Genomic DNA, 22,535 nt, shown 5'->3' with positions numbered 1-22,535 from the left:
TAATGTAATGTATTCAAAAATTGAAATCACTTGTAAATATATAAAAAATAATACATTAGAACAATTTAATTTAATAGAAATCAGTTAAAATAGTCAAGTAAGTAAAACAGGTCCAATATCTCATATTAGAAATGAAGGAGTTGGATTATGGAATAAAAGGAAGAAAAATATTATTCATATGAAAAATTCTTTTTATTTAAATTGAAATATAAGAATGAATAAATTAATAATGAAGCATTTTTTACAGAAAACTGTAAATGCGTTGTCAATATTATTTTAAAGGACACGAAAATTACAGTTTCCTGTATAAATATTTAAAAATTGAAATCTCTTATAAATATATAAAAAATATATAAAAAAGTGGTTCAATATCTCATATTAGAAATGAAGGAATTGGATTATGAAATAAAAGAAAAAAAATATTATTCATATGAATAATTCTTTTGATTAAAAGTGAAATATAAGAATGAAGCATTTTTTTACAGAAAACTGTAAATGCGTTGTCAATATTATTTTAAAGGACACGAAAATTACATATTCCTGTTTAAATATTTAAAAATTGAAATTTCTTGTAAATATATAAAAAATAATAAATTAGTACAATTTAATTTAATAGAAATCAAATAAAATACCCAATTATATATAGGTAAAACAGGTTCAATATCTCATATTAGAAATGAAGGAATTGGATTATGGAATAAAGGGAAAAAAATATTATTCATATGAAAAATTCTTTTGATTAAAAGTGAAATATAAGAATGAATAAAATAATAATGAAGCATTTTTTACAGAAAACTGTAAATGAGTTGTCTAATATCATTTTAAAGGACACGAATATTACAGATTCCTGTTTAAATATTTAAAAATTGAAACCTCTTGTAAAAATATAAAAAATAATAAATTAGTACAATTTAATTTAATAGAAATCAAATAAAATACTCAATTATATATAAGTAAAACAGGTTCAATATGTCATATTAGAAATGAAGGAATTGAATTATGGAATAAAGGGAAAAAAATATTATTCATATGAAAAATTCTTTTGATTAAAAGTTAAATATAAGAATGAATAAAATAATAATGAAGCATTTTTTACAGAAAACTGTAAATGAGTTGTCTAATATCATTTTAAAGGACACGAAAATTACAGTTTCCTATATAAATATTTAAAAATTAAAATCTCTTGAAATCAAATAAAATACTCAATTATATATAAGTAAAAGTGGTTCAATATCTCATATTAGAAATGAAGGAATTGGATTATGAAATAAAAGAAAAAAAATATTATTCATATGAAAAATTCTTTTGATTAAAAGTGAAATATAAGAATGAATAAAATAATAATGAAGCATTTTTTACAGAAAACTGTAAAACTAATATTATTTTAAAGGTCTCGAAAATTACAGTTTCCTGTATAATTATTTGAAAATTGAAATCTCTTGTAAATATATAAAAAATAATAAATTAGAACAATTTAATTTAATAAAAATGAATTAAAATAGTCAATTATATATAAGTAAAACAGGTTGAATATCTCATATTAGAAATGAAGGAACTGGATTATCAAATAAAAGAAAAGAAAATATTATTCATATGAAAAGTTCTTTGATGAAAAGTGAAATATAAGAATGAATAAAATAATAATGAAGCATTTTTTACAGAAAACTGTAAATGAGTTCTCTAATATCATTTTAAAGGACACGAAAATTACAGTTTCCTGTATAAATATTTAAAAATTAAAATCTCTTGTAAATATATAAAAAACAATAAATTAGTACAATTTAATTTAATAGAAATCAAATAAAATACGCAATTATATATAAGTAAAAGTGGTTCAATATCTCATATTAGAAATGAAGGAATTGGATTATGAAATAAAAGAAAAAAAAATATTATTCATATGAAAAATTCTTTTGATTAAAAGTGAAATATAAGAATGAATAAAATAATAATGAAGCATTTTTTACAGAAAACTGTAAAACTAATATTATTTTAAAGGTCTCGAAAATTACAGTTTCCTGTATAATTATTTGAAAATTGAAATCTCTTGTAAATATATAAAAAATAATAAATTAGAACAATTTAATTTAATAAAAATGAATTAAAATAGTCAATTATATATAAGTAAAACAGGTTGAATATCTCATATTAGAAATGAAGGAACTGGATTATCAAATAAAAGAAAAGAAAATATTATTCATATGAAAAGTTCTTTGATGAAAAGTGAAATATAAGAATGAATAAAATAATAATGAAGCATTTTTTACAGAAAACTGTAAATGTGTTGTCTAATATCATTTTAAAGGATACGAAAATTATAAATTCCTGTATAAATATTTAAACATTGAAATCTCTATATAAATAAAATTGGCAAAAAGTCTCATATTAGAATGAAAAAATTGGAATATTGGAAAAGCTCTTTTGGTTAAAACTATAATATAAGAAAGAATAAAGTAATGATGGAGTATTTTTAATAGAAACCTGTAAATGCTTTATCAAATATCATTTTAAGGGATATGCAAATTACAGTTTCCTGTATAAATATTTAAAAAAAAAATCTCTTGTAAATATATAAAAAATAATGAGCAATTTAATTTAATAGAAATCAAATAAAATAATCAATTATATATAAATAAAACTGGCAAAAAATCTCATATTAGAAGTGAAACAAAAGAAAAAAATGTTATTCATATGAAAAGCTTTTTTGATAAAAACTGTGGTATATTAATGAATAAAATAATAATGAAGCATTTTTTACAGAAAACTGTAAATATTTTTTCAAATATTATTACTGTTTCCTGTATAAAAGATTCTATTAACGGACTTAAGCATTGAAATATTTTATTTGTAAATATATAAAAAACAATAAATTTTTTTAAATAAACATATATGTACAAATAAATCAAATTAAATAATTAATTACATATATGTAGTTAAATATTATGTAGAATAAAAATGTCTTTGATTAGAAAATATTAATAAACAATAAAGCCTTTTATTACAGGAAACAGTAAAAACATTTTTACATATATAAGCTTCACAACTAACTGTTTAAAAAGAAGTCTTTGTTAAAAAATAATGAAAGAAATATAATAACGTAAAACTATCTAATTTGAATGAACCATGTTAATTAAACGATTATATACAAATAAAACAGATCCAGAAACATAAATTGAAACTTTGTTGGATCGTTATGAAAGTTTCCCCTAGCCCGAACATGTTTTTACCTATCGATTCAGAAACCATAGCAATTTCGATTACACCATTAAACGTACGTCGTTCCAATTGTGCAATCGAATAAACGGACATATAACTTGTGACCCCATAATCCTCGTCTCAAACGCTTTAATACCATTAACTTAATTCCCTATCAAGGACTTTGGCATTTGCACTTAAACATGTTCACTTAGAGTCGAATCGGGTAAACTAGCGGTATCCTGTTACTAAACCGACAGATTTATAGTAAAACAATTGCCTACAACTAATTGACAATGCCATTATACCAAGAACAATAAAATTAATTACGTCCAAAAACCACTTTCACAAAACCAACGGCGGCAACAAAAGCCAAAATCAACAAAAACCATAATTTCAGTGCCTACAACCATCAAACCGTGTAACCAAATTCGCCTATTTTTTGTTCCAGATCATGTTGCGCTACACGAAACTGCAGTTGGCGACCTGCATCTCCCTGCCCACCGTGTCCATCCTGTTGCTGTGGACCGTGGCGATCTTCCACAAGAACCGGAAACGCTGGGGCCCGTACGACATACCCATAGTCTCGTTGCTGGTGCTGAGCGTCATCCGGAACGTGTGCGTGCTCAGCTACGTGCTGGTGGTGACACTAAACGAAGAAGTCTTCGACACCGAATATTGCGGTGTGGTGGTGTGGCTGTTCAACTCCATACACACCTTCCAGGCCTCAATCCTGACCACCATCGCCGTCATCGGTTTGTTCAGCTCGAAGCTGCACAGGAACAAGCAGAACCTGCGCCAGTACCTCACCACCACCCACATAGTTTACCACTTGTTCTGTCTAACCACCCTGTGCGCCTGCGTCGGGGTGGCCGCCATCCTGGCCAAAAGAAACGACGTCAGCAGCGTCATATTCCAAAACGTCACCGTCTTCAACGACCCCAACCCGTGCAGCTTCCTGCCCTTCGAGCTGGACGTCAAGTTCAACGTGTTCATCCTCGTGTTGCACCTCTCCCTGGCCGTCGTCTCCTTCGGCTCGTTCCTCCTCATCTGCTACCACCACTACAGGTCGAAGAAGGGCGGCAACTTCGACTACCTCAAGAAGTCCAACTCCGACCTGTCCGACTTGAGTGTGGCCAACTACGCCGGCGACAAGCAGTTCTACGACGCCTTCCGCCCTCCCAAGGCCGACGAGCCCCACAGACCCAACCACATCAACCAAATCGTGTGGAACAGCGACACCTCGAACATCTCCACCACCGTAAGCTCGACGAACAGCCGACGTCCCTGTCTGTCGAAGAAGCAGTTCGAGACCATCGAGGATTGGAACAGGACGGGGCTGGAGACCATGCACCCCGTCCTCATCGTCTCCTATCTCTTCTATCACCTGCCGGTGATCGTAAGTAAACCTCCATGTGAAATCCTACAGTGACACAACACAACGACGGCGTAAAACGGTGCAATATCAATTTGCCGTTGGTGTATTAACAAACCGAAAAATTACTAGAGCATGGCGTTCTTATCTGTTGCCCGTTTCTTGTACGCGTTTGTGTTTTAGATTGTTCGACGTTGTCTCTATTAGGTAATTGTGTAATGACGGTGTACGTTGCGTAATTTACGTTCTTCAATCCGGACGATGGTTTGAAGCAGATTGTGATTGAGGAAGTGTGCGTTGTAAAATTTTTATGTCGAACATGCATACATGCAATTTGTGGTTTACTGTAAATGTAAAAATAATTATTCGCGTTGTTCATTAATTAAGAACACTTCAACAGTTCACTCAGTTTATTCGTAATGGTTGCACGGGTTATAAATATTTATGCGTGTTTGATTGCTTATTCTAAACGGATTTTGGTACCGTGAGAATTGAAAACTGTCGATAAGAATTTAGAACGAAATGAATACTTCTGTTTTTTTTTTGTTTATAAGCCATTCTGTTGCTCATTAATGAACAATGTGTGTTTGTTTTTTTTTAAAATACTTGTCTAAAACCGTCACAAAGCTTACTGGCTTGTTTGGTTCCTTATTCTAAACAAAAGAAGGTACCAAAGGAATTAAAAACTACCAGCAAGAATATTAAAACTAAAATACAACAAGGAACAAAGTAAATACGACTTTAAAATTCTGTTTTCTGTTTATAAACCATAGTGTTGTTCATTAATTAATAATGTATGTTTGTTTTTGAAATTACTTCAGTAAAAACAACAGAAAGCTTTCTAGGTTGTTCAGTTTCTTAATCAAAATAAAAGTAGGTATCAAAAAAACTAAAAATTGTCAGTAAAAATATTTAAAATTTAAATATAACAATGAACAAAGTAAATGCGACTTTAAAGTTCTGTTTTCTGTTTATAAACCATAGTGTTGTTCATTAATTAATAATGTATGTTTGTTTTTGAAAATACTTCAGTAAAAACAACAGGAAGCTTTCTAGGTTGTTCAGTTTCTTAATCAAAATAAAAGTAGGTATCAAAAGAACTAAAAATTGTCAGTAAGAATATTTAAAATTTAAATATAACAATGAACAAAGTAAATGCGACTTTAAAGTTCTGTTTTCTGTTTATAAACCATAGTGTTGTTCATTAATTAATAATACATGTTTGTTTTTGAAATTACTTCAGTAAAAACAACAGAAAGCTTTCTAGGTTGTTCAGTTTCTTAATCAAAATAAAAGTAGGTATCAAAAAAACTAAAAATTGTCAGTAAGAATATTTAAAATTTAAATATAACAATGAACAAAGTAAATGCGACTTTAAAGTTCTGTTTTCTGTTTATAAACCATAGTGTTGTTCATTAATTAATAATACATGTTTGTTTTTGAAATTACTTCAGTAAAAACAACAGAAAGCTTTCTAGGTTGTTCAGTTTCTTAATCAAAATATAAGTAGGTATCAAAAGAACTAAAAATTGTCAATAAGAATATTTAAAATTTAAATATAACAATGAACAAAGTAAATGCGACTTTAAAGTTCTGTTTTCTGTTTATAAACCATAGTGTTGTTCATTAATTAATAATACATGTTTGTTTTTGAAATTACTTCAGTAAAAACAACAGAAAGCTTTCTAGGCTGTTCAGTTTCTTAATCAAAATAAAAGTAGGTATCAAAAGAACTAAAAATTGTCAGTAAGAATATTTAAAATTTAAATATAACAATGAACAAAGTAAATGCGACTTTAAAGTTCTGTTTTCTGTTTATAAACCATGGTGTTGTTCATTAATTAATAATGTATGTTGGTTTTTGAAAATACTTCAGTAAAAGCTTTCTAAGTTGTTCAGTTTCTTAACAGAAGAAATTAACTGATTTTTGTTCATAACCCATCAGATTAATTAAAAATGTAGCTTTGCCTTTTTAGTGTTGGTAAAATTCGATGAAAAAGGATACAAAAACTTTCTAATTCATTTGGTTCCATCATCAAAACAAGACAATTACAAATTATTATTAGTAAAATATAAATTCTGAAATTTATATTTGTGAATGTGAAGATTTTATTAAAGGAAACTGTAATTTTATCATCGTTTAAAATGGTAATACCACTGAAAAGGTAATATATATTTTTTCTATTGTTGTTTAATGAAATTGTTTAGTCTTTTCAACATTTGATAGTATCCTCCTTTGAATTTATTTGTTATTCAAAACTAGATACTATTTACCTTCAGTATGAAGCATTTGATATTGCTGTTTAACTATTTAAGCAGTAACAAGGAGCACATTGTAAAGGTACAAAAGGTTACATAAATTCGTCTTTCTTAATTTAAATGATCTTTTCGAAAGTCAAACAACAAACTAGTCATATCTAAAACCGTCACAGTTATCTAATTAAAATCTAACGTTGGGGAATGTTGTTCCTCATCTAGAAATCCAATTACCGTCTGTTTTTTTCAAACAAACGTTAGAATTAAATTGTTTATTATAGTTAGTTAGTCATGAACATGGCTGAGTGAGGACGATTAAAAAAAATTAAAAACAACCTTGGCAACGGTTAGAGCAATCCAAGTCTAATTGCGCTAAATGACATAACAACACTGTTTACGAACGTTTCTTTGTTCCCCGTGTAAAATAATAAAAATAAATCGCCATTATTAAAACTTATCCGTAGGAAAAAAAATTGTGACACAAAGACTCGGACGTGGTTATTAAATTTATTCGGTCCGAAGTGGGCCACAATTCGAAACGTCCTCAGGTTCAAGGCCGCAACAATTAAAACGTGCACATTCACTACGTGATCCTCTTCCTAAAAACCATCATCCATCGGTTGACGACCGATGGACGGACGGACGGAATGGATTTGCGTTTAGGGCAAACGGGGCCATAGGTCCTCTCACATTCGGGTCGTCATCTCCTCTCCGGCACTGGGTCACAAGTTTATCCGTTGAAAACGAAACGGAAGAACACTTGACACGGTCACCGTTTGCGTATCTCGCGTCTTCGCGTCGGTGTCGATCCGTTTGATTATTTTATTGGCGTTTTAAACAATGAGCGGAGAAGATTTCTAATTTGTTTGGGTACGTTGGGTGTTTGTATTTTATTAATGGGTTGTAATTATCTTGTTTTGAGGATGGTACCAAATGGTCTAGAAAGTTTTGCATCCTTTTTGATCGAGTGCCATCAACACCGACAAGGCAAACATGTATTTTTTGTTGAGCTGATGGCTTATGAACAGAAAACAATTAATGTTGGGGTACCTGCTAAGTTTACTTAATGACCTGCTTGATAATTACTTCGGGCTGAACATTAAAATAAATAATTTCAAAAGTAGATACTATCAAAAGATGAACAAACTTAACTATTTTCAACAAATAGCAATCAAAAAATATCATTTATTACCTTTATTGTGGTATTGCCATGTTAAGAGACGATAAAATTACAGATTCCTGTAATAAAATCTTCCCATTCACAAAAATAAATTTCAGGAATACCATTTATAGTTTATTAATACATTGTAATTATCCTATTTAGAAGATGAAACAAAATAAATTAGAAAGTTTTATGTCTTTTTTCATCGAGTTTTACTAAAATCAATAAGACAAACCTACATTTTGAATTAATCTGATGAGTTATAAAGAAAAAACAGTTAATCTCATGGTACCTGCTTCTGCTTTGAATAAGAAACTAACTAAAAAGCGTTGGGTGGTTGTTACTCAAGTATTTTCAAAACAAAACATACAATATTAATTAATGAACAACACTATAGTTTATAATGGTGACGGTTTTAGATATGACTAGTTCGTTGTTTGACTTTCGAAAAGATCATTTAAATTAAGAAAGACGAATTTATGTAACCTTTTGTACCTTTACAATGTGCTCCTTGTTACTGCTTAAATAGTTAAACAGCAATATCAAATGCTTCATACTGAAGGTAAATAGTATCTAGTTTTGAATAACAAATAAATTCAAAGGAGGATACTAGCAAATGTTGAAAAGACTAAACAATTTCATTAAACAACAATAGAAAAAATATATATTACCTCTTCAGAGGTATTACCATTTTAAACGATGATAAAATTACAGTTTCCTTTAATTAAATCTTCACATTCACAAATATAAATTTCAGAATTTATATTTTACTAATAATAATTTGTAATTGCCTTGTTTTGATGTTGGAACCAAATGAATTAGAAAGTTTTGTATCCTTTTTCATCGAATTTTACCAACACTAAAAAGGCAAACCTATATTTTTAATTAATCTGATGGGTTATGAACAAAAATCAGTTAATCTCTTCTGTTAAGAAACTGAACAAGTTAGAAAGCTTTCTGTTGTTTTTACTGAAGTATTTTCAAAAACAAACATACATTATTAATTAATGAACAACACTATGGTTTATAAATAGAAAACAGAACTTTAAAGTCGTATTTATTTTGTTTCTTGTTGTATTTTAACTTTTAATATTCTTACTGACAGTTTTTGATTCTTTTGGTACCTACTTCTATTTTGATTAAGAAACTGAACAACCTAGAAAACTTTCTGTTGTTTTCACTGAAGTATTTTTAATAACACACATACTTTTTTAATTAATGAACAACACGATGGCTTATAAACAGAAAACATAATTTTAAAGTCGTATTTACTATGTTCCTTGTTGTATTTTAATTTTTAATATTCTTACTGACAGTTTTTAGTTCTTTTGGTACCTGTTTCTATTTTGATTAAAAAACTGAACAACCAAGAAAGTTTTCTGTTGCATTTACTCAAGTATTTTCAAAAACAAACATAGATTATTAATTAATGGACAATCTGGTGGGTTATAAAGAGAAAATAGAACTTTAAAGTAGTATTTGCTTTGTTCCTTTTATTTTTTAATATTCTGACTGAGTTTTTAGTTTTTTTGGTACATTCACGATGTTATAAGATTTTTCAAACACAAATACAACAACATTCAAAGTAACTTCTGTCTTTTGTTTCCATTTCTCATTAATTAGAAATGCATGTTTGCTTTTGGTAACACTCGAGGATAAAAGAATACAAACTTTCCAGTTTATTTGGTTCCATCTAAGAATTTGTGTACATCTTAAAATTATAACAAAAAAATATTTAGTACTTTTATTGTACTTTATCATTAAGAATGATAATAAAATTACAGTTTCCTGTAATAAAATCTTCACATTAAAAATCACTGAAACAATTTAAATAACAATAACAGAATTCCATAAAGAGAAAGTGTCAAATGCTTTAGAAAAAACGTGAACAGAAGGACAAATTTTATGATTGGACATGTACAAAACAAGGTAACAAAGCGATAATGAAAAAAAATATATTAACATGCAATAAACCACAATGTTATTAAGGCACCAACAACAATGGGACCATTAACATAATTGATAATCGGTTACAGCAATACAAGAAGGAAGAGAAACAAATTAAATAGACCGGAACACGGACCGAACGAGACGTATCAAAAGGAAATAGGAAAAAAAAAAACGGCGAGTAATTTAAGCAATAAAAAGAATCGATGATTTATGGAGATAAACGTTCATTATTCACGTTGTAAATCCGAATTTTTCTCCCACATCCATAAATGCATTGTGGAAAGTGCACAGTTCGTACGGATCTGGGTCACATGGTCCGAGAATTGTTTATTAGTAACGTGCCCATTTGTTGGAATTAATTCTTGGGTCGTTTGTTGTTGATCTGTGGTGTGGACAAAAGGTATATTCGTACTTACATTGGTCCGAGTTAATAACGTTTCCTTTATCGTGCCCCACAACTTTTAATTAGTTAATTTATTTATTTATTTATATAGTTATTATTATTGAACGTACGTACGTATATAAGTAAACTCGTCGAAACGAAAGTTGGTGTTGAAAAAGGAGCCTCGAACTAATATGGAAGAGTGACGTTCGTTTTGTTCAGTTTTCGATTTTTATTCGGGCAAGAGTTAATGGGGATCCGATCCCTGAGAATAATACGTTTAATAAGCGTGAAACGTGAAATGTTAACCGTTGCTGACATTTTCTCAGGTGGAATGCACCGTTCTAAAATGCGGTTGCCACATTCGACTGCATTCACTCTCGCACATTTTTCATTAATTGGTTTTGTTTACAAATGACTTTCGGTGTTCGTGAGTGTGAATCCCCGACAATCTTGAGAAGATTAAAAAAAAAAAATAAAAAATAAAAAAAATCTAATAAAAATTTTTCTGTTAACAAATCTTCACCATTTTCTTCTTTGTTTTTTATTAATAAGCAATGGTTTTATTGTTACCAATCTTTTCGTTCAGGAAGCTTCTTTGTTCTTACTCCATAGTTATTTATTAATGCCCAAAGTTTTCTTGCTGTTAAGTTCTTTCTACAGAAATCTTCATTTGTCAACGGTTTCATTCTAGCAAAGTTTCTTCTGTTGACATGTATTTTTTTTTAACACACAAACTTCATAGTTATTTATTAACGGTCATTGTTTTCTTGATGTAAAGCTCTTTCTACAGAAATCTTCATTTGTTAACGGATTTTCTCTATTGTTAGAATGTTACATTCATTATCATAAGCAAAGTTTTCTCTGTTAACAAGTTTTCTTATATAAAATTGAAGCTTTTAAATCGTTTTCCTCTTTATGTTTATTAATAAGCAATGATTTTACTGCTTCGAAGCTTTTTGTACAGAAAACTCCAATTTTGAATTGTTTTTCTTCGTTCTTACTGTTGTTGAAATGTTATCTTCTTAATTAATTAGGCAACTTCTTTCTGTTGTCCGCCTTTTTTATAAGAAAATGAAGTTTTTAACACACATACTCCATAGTTATTTATTAATGGTAAATGTTTTCTTGCTATGAAGCTTTTTCTACTGAATTCTTATTTTATTAAGTGATAAACTTTGTTCTTGTTATTGTCAAAGTGTTACATTCTTTGTCATAAGCAAGGTTTTCTTTCTTGACAAATTTTCTTATATAAAATTGAGGCGTTTAAATCGTCTTCTTCTTTGTTGATCATTAATAAACAATGATTTTATTGCTACGAAGCCTTTTAAGCAGAAAGCTCCAATTTTGAATTGATTTTCTTCGTTCTTACTGTTGTTGAAAAGTTATCTTCTTAATTAATTGGGCAACTTCTTTCTGTTGTCCGCCTTTTTTATAAGAAAATGAAGTTTTTAACACACATACTCCATAGTTATTTATCAGTGTTCAACGTTTTCTTGTTGTGAAGCTTTTTCTACAGAATTCTTCATATGTTAAGTGATAATCTTTGTTCTTGTTATTGTCAGAGTGTTACATTCTTAGTCATAAGCAAAGTTTCCTTTCTTGACAAGTTTTCTTATATAAAATTGAAGCTTTTAAATCATTTTCCTCTTTATGTTTATTAATAAGCAATGATTTTACTGCTTCGAAGCTTTTTGTACAGAAAACTCCAATTTTGAATTGTTTTTCTTCGTTCTTACTATTGTTGAAATGTTACCTTCTTAATTAATTAGGCAACTTCTTTCTGTTGTCCGCCTTTTTTATAAGAAAATGAAGTTTTTAACACACATACTCCATAGTTATTTATTAATGGTAAATGTTTTCTTGCTATGAAGCTTTTTCTACTGAATTCTTATTTTATTAAGTGATAATCTTTGTTCTTGTTATTGTCAGAGTGTTACATTCTTTGTTATAAGCAAAGTTTTTTTCTTGACATGTTTTGTTATATAAAATTGAGGCGTTTAAATAGTCTTCTTCTTTGTTGATCATTAATAAACAATGATTTTATTGCTACGAAGCCTTTTAAGCAGAAAGCTCCAATTTTGAATTGATTTTCTTCGTTCTGACTGTTGTTGAAAAGTTATCTTCTTAATTAATTAGACAACTTTTTTGTGTTGTCCGCTTTTTTTATAAGAAAATGAAGTTTTTAACACCCATACACGATAGTTATTTATTAATGGTTAACGTTTTCTTGTTGTGAAGCTTTTTCTACAGAATTCTTCATATGTTGAGTGATAAACTTTGTTCTTGTTATTGTCAGAGTGTTACATTCTTTGTCATAAGCAAAGTTTTATTATATAAAATTGAGGCGTTTAAATCGTCTTCTTCTTTGTTGTTCATTAATAAACAAAGATTTTATGGCTACGAAGCCTTTTAAGCAGAAAGCTCCAATTTTGAATTGATTTTCTTCATTCTTACTGTTGTTGAAATGTTATCTTCTTAATTAATTAGGCAACTTCTTTCTGTTGTCCGCCTTTTTTATAAGAAAATGAAGTTTTTAACACCCATACTCGAAAGTTATTTATTAATGGTTAACGTTTTCTTGTTGTGAAGCTTTTTCTACAGAATTCTTCATATGTTGAGTGATAAACTTTGTTCTTGTTATTGTCAGAGTGTTACATTCTTTGTCATAAGCAAAGTTTTATTATATAAAATTGAGGCGTTTAAATCGTCTTCTTCTTTGTTGTTCATTAATAAACAAAGATTTTATTGCTACGAAGCCTTTTAAGCAGAAAGCTCCAATTTTGAATTGATTTTCTTCATTCTTACTGTTGTTGAAATGTTATCTTCTTAATTAATTAGGCAACTTCTTTCTGTTGTCCGCCTTTTTTATAAGAAAATGAAGTTTTTAACACCCATACTCGAAAGTTATTTATTAATGGTTAACGTTTTCTTGTTGTGAAGCTTTTTCTACAGAATTCTTCATATGTTGAGTGATAATCTTTGCTCTTGTTATTGTCAGAGTGTTACATTCTTAGTCATAAGCAAAGATTTCTCAATTGACAAATTTTCTTATATAAAATTGAAGCGTTTAAATCGTCTTCTTCTTTGTTGTTTATTAATAATCAATGATTTTATTGCTACGAAGCTTTTTAAACAGAAAGCTCCAATTTTGAATTGTTTTTCTTCGTTCTTACTGTTATTGAAATGTTACCTTCTTAATTAATTAGGCAACTTCTTTCTGTTGTCCTCCTTTTTTTATAAGAAAATGAAGTTTTTAACACACATACTCCATAGTTATTTATTAATGGTCAACGTTTTCTTGTTGTGAAACTTTTTCTACAGAATTCTTCATATATTGAGTGATAAACTTTGTTCTTGTTATTGTCAGAGTGTTACATTCTTTATCATAATCAAAATTTTCTTTCTTGACAAATTTTCTTATATAAAATTGAAGCCTTTAAATCGTCTTCTTCTTTGTTGTTCATTAATAAACAATGATTTTATTGCTACGAAGCCTTTTAAGCAGAAATCTCCAATTTTGAATTGTTTTTCTTCGTTCTTACTGTTATTGAAATGTTACCTTCTTAATTAATTAGGCAACTTCTTACTGTTGTCCGCCTTTTTTTATAAGAAAATGTAGTTTTTAACACACATACTCCATAGTTATTTATTAATGGTCAACGTTTTCTTGTTGTGAACTTTTTCTACAAAATTCTTCATATGTTGAGTGATAAACTTTGTTCTTATGATTGTCAGAGTATTACATTCTTTGTCATAAGCAAAATTTTCTTTCTTGACAATTTTTTTTTATATAAAATTGAGGCGTTTAAATCGTCTTTTTCTTTGTTGTTCATTAATAAACAATGATTTTATTGCTAGGAAGCCTTTTAAGCACAAAGCTTCAATTCTGAATTGTTTTTCTTGGTTCTTACTGTTGTTGAAATGTTATCTTCTTAATTAATTAGATAACTTTTTTCTGTTGTCCGCCTTTTTTATAAGAAAATAAAGTTTTTAACAGACACACTCCATAGTTATTTATTAATTATCAACGTTTTCTTGTTGTGAAGCTTTTTCTACAGAATTCTTCATATGTTGTCTGTTGTCCAACTTTTTATAAAAAAGTTTTTAACACACAAACTTAGTAGTAATATTTATTTATTAATGGTCAATATTTTCTTGCTGTGAAACTTGTTCTACAGAAATCAATCTCCATTTGTTAAGTGGTTTAAAGATGAAAGTGTAGATTAAATGACAAAAACAACGAATTAAACCACTTAAAAATTGCAGTTTCCTGTAAAAAAACCTTCGCTGCAGTAAAACCGTTACTCATTAACAAACAACAGTGAACAAAACGAATAAAAAAACGCTTTTATTGTAAAAAAAATTCACAGCAGGAAAAAACATTGACAATTAATTAATAAAGAATGCAACATTCCAACAGTAAAAGAAAAATAAAAGTATTTGTTATGTGGGCTATAAATATTTATGTGTTACAAGAATAAATAAATAAAATTAATAACGAATTGATTATCGCTAATTAATCATTCGTTCCGTCCGACAAAAACACGTGCATAAAATAAATCAACAAACTACACTCATTGTGTCAAATGTTTAATTAAATAAAAATTATTAACAATAACACGATTAATAAGTGCGCAACAATTCGTGAATAATAAAATGTTTTGTGTAATTTTACGATGAAGAAACAATAAAATATGTTTATTGGCTCACATTAAATTGATAAATAAATTGATAAAAGGTTTTAATTTGTTTTAAACACATTAACCGTGTCCAAAGAACCAATTTGACAAATGTGGGAGCAAAAATTCAAACTATTTTCCTTTCTAAAATGTGTAAATTTATAATTAGAAAAAGTGTTTCTTTGTTAATTATAAAATTTCAATAAAAAAAAATCGAAGTATAAATGACGAGAATGTCAAGGAAAACCTAATTAATACGTAAAGAAAACCGTAATAGAATTGAACAATGTGCAGTTCCGATAGAACAAATTGGTTTATTAACAAATAAACCACCGTGAGAGAGTAACATTGTAAACTTTTGCTTTGGAGAATGTACCAACGTGTAATTAAAACTATCATTACATGAGATACTTCGCTTTTGAACGAAATTTCTCTCGATGTTCACGTGTGTGTGCACTTTTACTTTTTGATACCCCACTCTTGTGTATGTTATCGCGAAAATCAAGACGCAATTATTGTCTGTGCGTGTGTGTGTGTGTGTCTGAGTTAGAAATTATCGTTTTTAATTTGAGAACGTACAAAATAGAAAACGCGATGGACTAATGAACGTTTTCGAACCTAACTAGGAAATAATGTTGGCGGCAATTATCGTTTTTCTGTTATTAAAAATTGAATTATGTCTTCTGGACTTTAATTGGGATTGCGTAACAAGTTGTAATTGGTGAATGTACCGCTGCGCCAACAACAAACAATGGAAAGTGTTTTGATTAAATGTTGTGAAGAAGTGATATTTTATAATTGGGTGCGTGCAAAACATTTAGTCGGGTTTAATCACTTTCCTTTTCTTTATGCTGACTGAACCTTATCATTATGTTAAACGGTGAATAAGCCGTAAATACGTTAATACAGGAAACTGTAAATTATGCGTCACGCCATTTTGGGGGGGGGGACGATAAAATTACAGTTTTCTGTACCGGCCAAAATGAACGTCCTTCCCGGTAATCGAGGAAAATAACACGGGAAACGGTTCATTTTCACAAGACGTTTTCACCGAAGACAATGCATTAATAATCGGCCCCCGTACAATTAGTGCACTTTCTATCTACACAGAATCGGCCACGTTCACGTGGAGGAACGAAGAAAAAAAACTATTGGAAGGAATCGACACGCGAAGGCGAGAGGGAATTATGGAAAAATGCGGACGAGGAATGCGACATTTTGTGTTTGTATTGTTTGCGTGGCTAATACGAATCGATAATCGGTGACAGGCTGCGACTGAAAGGTTGAGGTAACGTTGGATGACGCTCGGGGGTTCATTCAATTCATAATTCCTCACAAAAAATATTTAAAATACATCAAAATACAAAAAATATTACAACACAAGTGGTATGGTAACACCTCAATAGCTGACCACACTAAAACACCCTTATTAAACGATTTAGACAACATTAAAAGTTGGAGCATTACCCCCAGGAGATTGAATAAAGGGATAACTATGAAGTGACAGCCTTTTTTTTCAAGTAGTACATTCAAATTTGACAATTACTCAAATCTAGTGCTGTTAGAGAGAGTGAAATTGCTAAATATAACAGCCTTCGGTTACTCTCTTAAGCAGTGACCATAAATTCTTGGTCAAAAAACCTTCAACACGTATCCCTGTCCAAAATCTAGGTTGAATTTACATCGAATCGGCCAAAAATACGAAAAAATGTGTCTCCCCGAATATAGAAATCTGTAATTTTATCATCCCGTTCTGGACGTCAAAATTACAGATCCCTATATTTATTTAATTAATTAATTAATATAATTTCCAATAAAACATAATAAAATTGAAAATTACGTTTAAAAGCGTAACGGCTATCAGTTTGTAACACCTAATATAATACACACAAAGCTAGATGGAATGGAAATGATCTCTCACACGGTTGACCTTAAACTTATGCGGAATAATACAATTCACGACCTTAGATGAATATTATTGTTGCGCCGATGTGTGTGTTGCACAATCGTAATTTGCTGCTCCCAATTTTTGACCTCCAAAACTTCGCATACACCTTTTCCTTCTGGCACTAAAATTTAATTTAATTAATATTAACGCCGCACCGGTGCTTTCACACGAACGTTATTACGGCCGTGCTGTATTAAATGAGTTTATAATGAATGTAGATAAAAAACTGGATTTATCTCAGGAAATTGGGTTTGGTGTTGGGTGAAATGGTGGTTAACGTTTATAGGTGAGATTTTAGTCATTGTACGTGAGCCTCTTTAGCTCAGTGGCAGAGCACTGGTCTTGTAAACCAGGGGTCGTGAGTTCAATCCTCACAGGAGGCAGTTGTAAAATCAACTTTTTTATTTGTTAAAGTTTGTTGATTTATGGTTTTTAATTAAAACAACATTAATTTAAACTTTTAATGACAACTTTGGCTTGTCTTTATTATTAATTTTTGCTATAAAAATTTATTTTAATGTACTAACCTAAAAATAATAAATAATTCATTAGGAATTATGAAATAAAGTAATTAAATTAAAATAAACTATTAAATTTAATTAAAATTATTGTAATACATTTTTATTATTCCGTTTTTAAAGAATCCTTGAACTAAAACAAATTAATTAATAATTTATAATTTGTTACTAAAGATTGTTCATTCTTTCCTAATTTTTCATTTAAATTTAATAATAAACAATAATTAATATTTTTGCGGTTAAAATCACTTGTTTGTTTAAAAATATACTTATATTGGTATTTAATTTAAATAATTTGTAGTAAAATTTCTTTCTCAAATTTAGATGATATGTTACATTTATAGAATTGACTAAATTTTATGTTATTTTAACATTTATTGACTTTAACATTGATTTTATTTAAAAAGTCAATAACAAAACTGTTTTTTTAAGTGTTGAAAAATTGTTAAAAATACAATTAACTAACTACTAATTATATTTATCTCAATACTGTTGAGACAGATGAAAATAATTCTTGACCAATGCTTATTATTAAAATAAACTGTATCTTTTATTATTTATTTTTAAATAATCCTTGAATTAAAAGGAATTTTTAAATTAATAAAAAACTTCTTTCTATATTAAAATTTGACCTCATACTTAACACCATATTTTTGACAACCAACAAAAACTTAATAACAAATTAATAATTTTCTTACTTTTACTAGTCTTAAAAATATGTTAAAAAACGAAGTCATGAGTCATCCATTTAAAAAATTTTATACGTTTTTAATTTAAATAATTTAATTTTGTGTTTATGTTAGTTCTTAATGAATTATTAATTACTTTTCATAATAGAATTAACTTATTATAAAATAATTAATTAAATCAATTTCTCTAAAAATGAAAGTAATATATAAAATTTTATTTATATTTTGTAATTATTATGTAACAGAAGACTAAAAGCTTATATATATTTATTAACAATTAATAGTTTTATTATTTTATTACAATCAAATGACTGTAAAATAAAATTAATAAATTAAATAAATTTATATAAGATTATATAAAATATAAACTATAAATAAAACAAATTTCTGAAAAATAATATTTTTTTATTTTTATTTAATAATTACATTAAAACAATTTTATTTTTTATGTCAAATTTCATTCATTCATCATTTTTATGTATAAATTTCATTTATATTCACACTACAGTTTATTTTCTGTAAAATAAATTTAATAAATTAAATAAATTTATATAAAAATAGAAATGAGAAATGCAAATGTAAAATATAAATACATAATAAACTATAAGTAAACATAAATATAATAATTTACGTTTATAAATTAAATCAATTTATACAAAATTAGAAATTAAAAATACAAATGTAAACTATAATATACAAAATAAACTATAAATAAACAAACAAAATAATTTTTTTGTAAAATAATATTTTATTATTATTGTTAATTAATAATTTTATTTTCTATTTTAAATTTTATTAAATTATATTTATATTAACAATAGAATTAATTTTTTGTACGATAAATTAAATAAATTTATACAAAATTAGGAATTAAAAAAATAAATAAACATAAATAAAACTAATTTTTGTAAAATAATATTTTATTATTATAATTATTAATTAATAATTTCATTAAATAATTTTATTTTCTATTTTAAATTTTATTAAATTGTGTTCATATTAACAATAGAAATAATTTTTGGTGCGATAAATTTAATAAATTAAATAAATTTATACAAAAATAGAAATGAAAAATACAAATGTAAAATATAATATACAAAATAAACTTTATATAAACATAAATAAAACAAATTTTTGTAAAATAATATTTTATTATTATTATTAATTAATAATTTCATTAAAATAATCTTATTTTCTATATTAAATTTTATTAAATTTTGTTTATATTAATAATAGAATTAATTTTCTGTACGAGAAATTTAATAAATTGAATACATTTATACAAAATTAGAAATTAAAAATAAAAATGTATAAAATTAATATACAAAATAAACTATAAATAAACATATTATAAATTAAACAAATGTTTGTAAAATAATGTTTTATTATTATTAATTAATAATTTCATTATTAAATTATGTCTACATTAAAAATAGAATTAATTTTCTGCACAATAAACTTAATAAATCAAATAAATTTATACAAAATTAGAAATAAAATAGAACAATTTTATTAAAATAATTTTATTTTCTATTTTAAATTTTATTTATTATATTTAGACTTACTAGAATTAATTATTTTCTGAACGATAAATTTATACAAAATTAGAAATGAAAATTACAAATGTAAAATATAATATACAAAATAAACAATAAATAGATAAAAATTAAACAATTTTTTGTAAAATAATATTTTATTATTTTTATTTAATAATTACATTGATTTATTAATTTTAATTAATAAATATATTATAACAATATTATTAAAAATTTTAATATATTACAATCTTCTTCACAATTGAATTAACTTCTATTCTGTAAAAATAAAATATGCAAAATAAATATAAATATAACAAATTTCCATAAAACAATTTTTTTATTTAATAAATATAACAGTTAAAATATTTAATTTCATTTCAGGTTCTTTGCATCTACCCGAAGCTGATCTACCCGTACTCAATACCCGGAGCAGTCCTGTGGCTGGGCCTCCTCCAGGACTTACTGATACCAGTCAGCCTGGGAATAGTCGACTCCCGTTTCTGCAAATGGGTCGCGAACGTGTACAAATGCACGGGCAAACACAACGAGGAAAAACTGCCGCAGAGTAAGCACATCCGCCATCCCAATCTAACAATGACTTTTCCACAACACGTTCGTACTCACGTGCTTAATAACTGTGCACATTTGACTTTCTCTTGACATTTAATTAGCGGCTTATTAAAATTATAATTGAGCGTTAATGCGAACGGCACGATTTACAACATTGGACTTGTATTGTTTTCCAGTTGGTTTGGACGGTAAATTCAGGCCGTTCGGTACTAGTCAACCGCAAAGTTTGGAGGTGCCCAACCCGACCAACTTCAGGGGCTTGCAGACCATTGAACACCGGTTTCCGCTTGCCAATGCCAATTTGTACACCAGCATCGATGGCAACAATCGGCTGCCCATTATACAGAACTACCGGAGGCAAACCAGGGAACCACCGAGTACCAAACTTGTACTTTATGTATAGTTATTTTTATTAATTGGTCTTTATTGTAGGTGTAAGGCAGGTACAGCCACTGGAGGGACAGAAGTCGTCTTCCAACATCTCCTTGCACCAAAGTACTCACTTGAAACGTCAGGAGTACGACAAACCTAAGTGCATTAACTGCGAGGCCAATCTGTGCCCAAGTCACTCAGATCTCCATCACCTCACCCCTGACTACATCAACAAGCAGCTGAACTACCTGCACAAAAGCAACGGCAACTTGAATCGTAAAAGTTTGGAAGACATAACCCACAACAACTTGCTGTCCAACTCCAAATTAAGCAGGAGCCACGAGCACGTCCTGAAAATCAGCCAGCAGGACGTGACGGTTCACCAGCAGGCCCAACTGAACGACTTCTACAACAGCTCCGACGACGAGTACGTGTCGGACGTGCACGGCCACAACTACGACAGCACCAGCAGCTGCAACTCCATCACCACGGAGGCCAACTGCGACTTCGAATTCTATCACAAAAACGACATATTGGTCGACAACAAGGAGGAACGAAACGACGAAAGCTTGTTCGGGTACGACGTGCAATCCGAACAGGTTCGTGCCCCACCAGCCCCTCTGTCAACCCCCTAAACCCACGTTTCGTTTCAGGACTACTTCTCCATCACCGCCCACCCCATCATGTCCAGCTTCAAGCCGCAAGAGTACAAGCAGATGATGATGCAGCAAAAGGAGACCGACCCGACGAGGAACAACGCCAAAATCGACATCAACAAGAACTTCAAAATCACCAGGTCCAACTCGAAACGTTCGCTGGAGAACTTCCAGACGTTCATCGAGACCGACATCAACGCCAACCTGCAGGACAAGTTGCAACGGTCCAATTCGTTCATGACGCTGGAGGACAGGAAGAAGCGGATCAGGAACAATCCGGTGAAGAAGCTGAAGGACAACGTCAAGTCGAAGAACAAGTCGGTGGAGTGTATTCCCGCAGGCAGGACCGTTTTCATCGAAAACATTAACCTGCAGGATAAATATGTGGGCAGCGTGCCCGATTTCAAGAAGGTTTTCATCTCGGAATATATTTGAGTACTTACTGAGTATTGACTAATTGAAGTATTGTATTAATTGTGATTGTTTTTTCAAATTTATTGTACAATTTATGGACATTTTTTTATTGTTACATATATAAATATTGTATATAATTTACTTTGTTGTAAGATTGTGTCTTATATACTGTGTATATATTCGACTACACGTTTTGTAATATATTATATCTCAAATAAATTTAGTTAAGGATGTTTTGTTTTATTTTGTTGTGAATGTTATTATGTGCATGCTTTTAAATATATAAACTTTTAGTACATTTATTTATTTTTAAACACATTTATACTGAAATAATTGCTTTTGTTACATATTTCTTACTATTTTTTTAAATTATTTGTTTAGCAGCTCTTCATTGGAAGCATTTATGCATACAGGTAGGCAACCCATTTTACATATCCGTAACATGCACTGGGTTTCCCCCATATTTAATTTTTAAACAGTCAAACAGACAAATGTAATTGCCTATCATTAAAACCTTGAAAACGCATAACTAATTAATGAATAATTAAAGTGTAATATAAGTATAATCATTTATGAAACATTGATATAAATAACTTTGAAATTACACAGATAAATTAATATATAAAAATACAAATATTAAATAAAAATTGGAAATGAATTGACTGGCAACCCAGTTACCATTTTTTCTGTTTCGTCTGATTATCATTTTCTAAAATTATAATTTCAATGTGAATGATTCAAATTTAGATCACATATGACCTAAGGATCAAATGTATAATAAACATTTATTTATATAGTTATTTTTCTTGAATTTGTTCTGAAGAATAT

At 28.6% G+C, this 22,535-nt stretch overlaps 1 protein-coding gene, 1 long non-coding RNA gene and 1 other non-coding gene across 3 annotated transcripts in view; all 3 read left to right on the top strand.

The window, feature by feature from the left end:
• The window catches only part of LOC109602742 (uncharacterized), a 28,344-nt gene extending 6,406 nt beyond the window's left edge, over positions 1–21,938 (top strand). The window contains exons 2-6 of the mRNA XM_020019172.2: positions 3,647–4,594; positions 20,077–20,260; positions 20,442–20,642; positions 20,698–21,236; positions 21,291–21,938. Coding sequence (XP_019874731.2) covers positions 3,650–4,594; positions 20,077–20,260; positions 20,442–20,642; positions 20,698–21,236; positions 21,291–21,728 — 2,307 coding nt within the window. The 5' untranslated portion in view covers positions 3,647–3,649 and the 3' untranslated portion in view covers positions 21,729–21,938. The remainder of the gene's footprint in view (positions 1–3,646; positions 4,595–20,076; positions 20,261–20,441; positions 20,643–20,697; positions 21,237–21,290) is intronic.
• On the top strand, positions 5,313–6,338 carry LOC126265921 (uncharacterized). Its single transcript, XR_007548397.1, has 3 exons — positions 5,313–5,447; positions 5,659–5,869; positions 6,292–6,338. It is a non-coding gene; the product is annotated as an uncharacterized LOC126265921 (long non-coding RNA).
• Positions 17,262–17,333, top strand: Trnat-ugu (transfer RNA threonine (anticodon UGU)). Its single transcript has one exon. It is a non-coding gene; the product is annotated as a tRNA-Thr (tRNA).
• Positions 21,939–22,535: the final 597 nt, after the last annotated feature.

This window comes from Aethina tumida, chromosome 6 (assembly GCF_024364675.1).
Source record: "Aethina tumida isolate Nest 87 chromosome 6, icAetTumi1.1, whole genome shotgun sequence".
Classification (NCBI taxonomy): Eukaryota; Metazoa; Arthropoda; class Insecta; order Coleoptera; family Nitidulidae; genus Aethina; species Aethina tumida.
The sequence above is the reverse complement of the archived record's forward strand: the minus strand, read 5'-3'. Positions and strand labels throughout refer to the sequence as shown.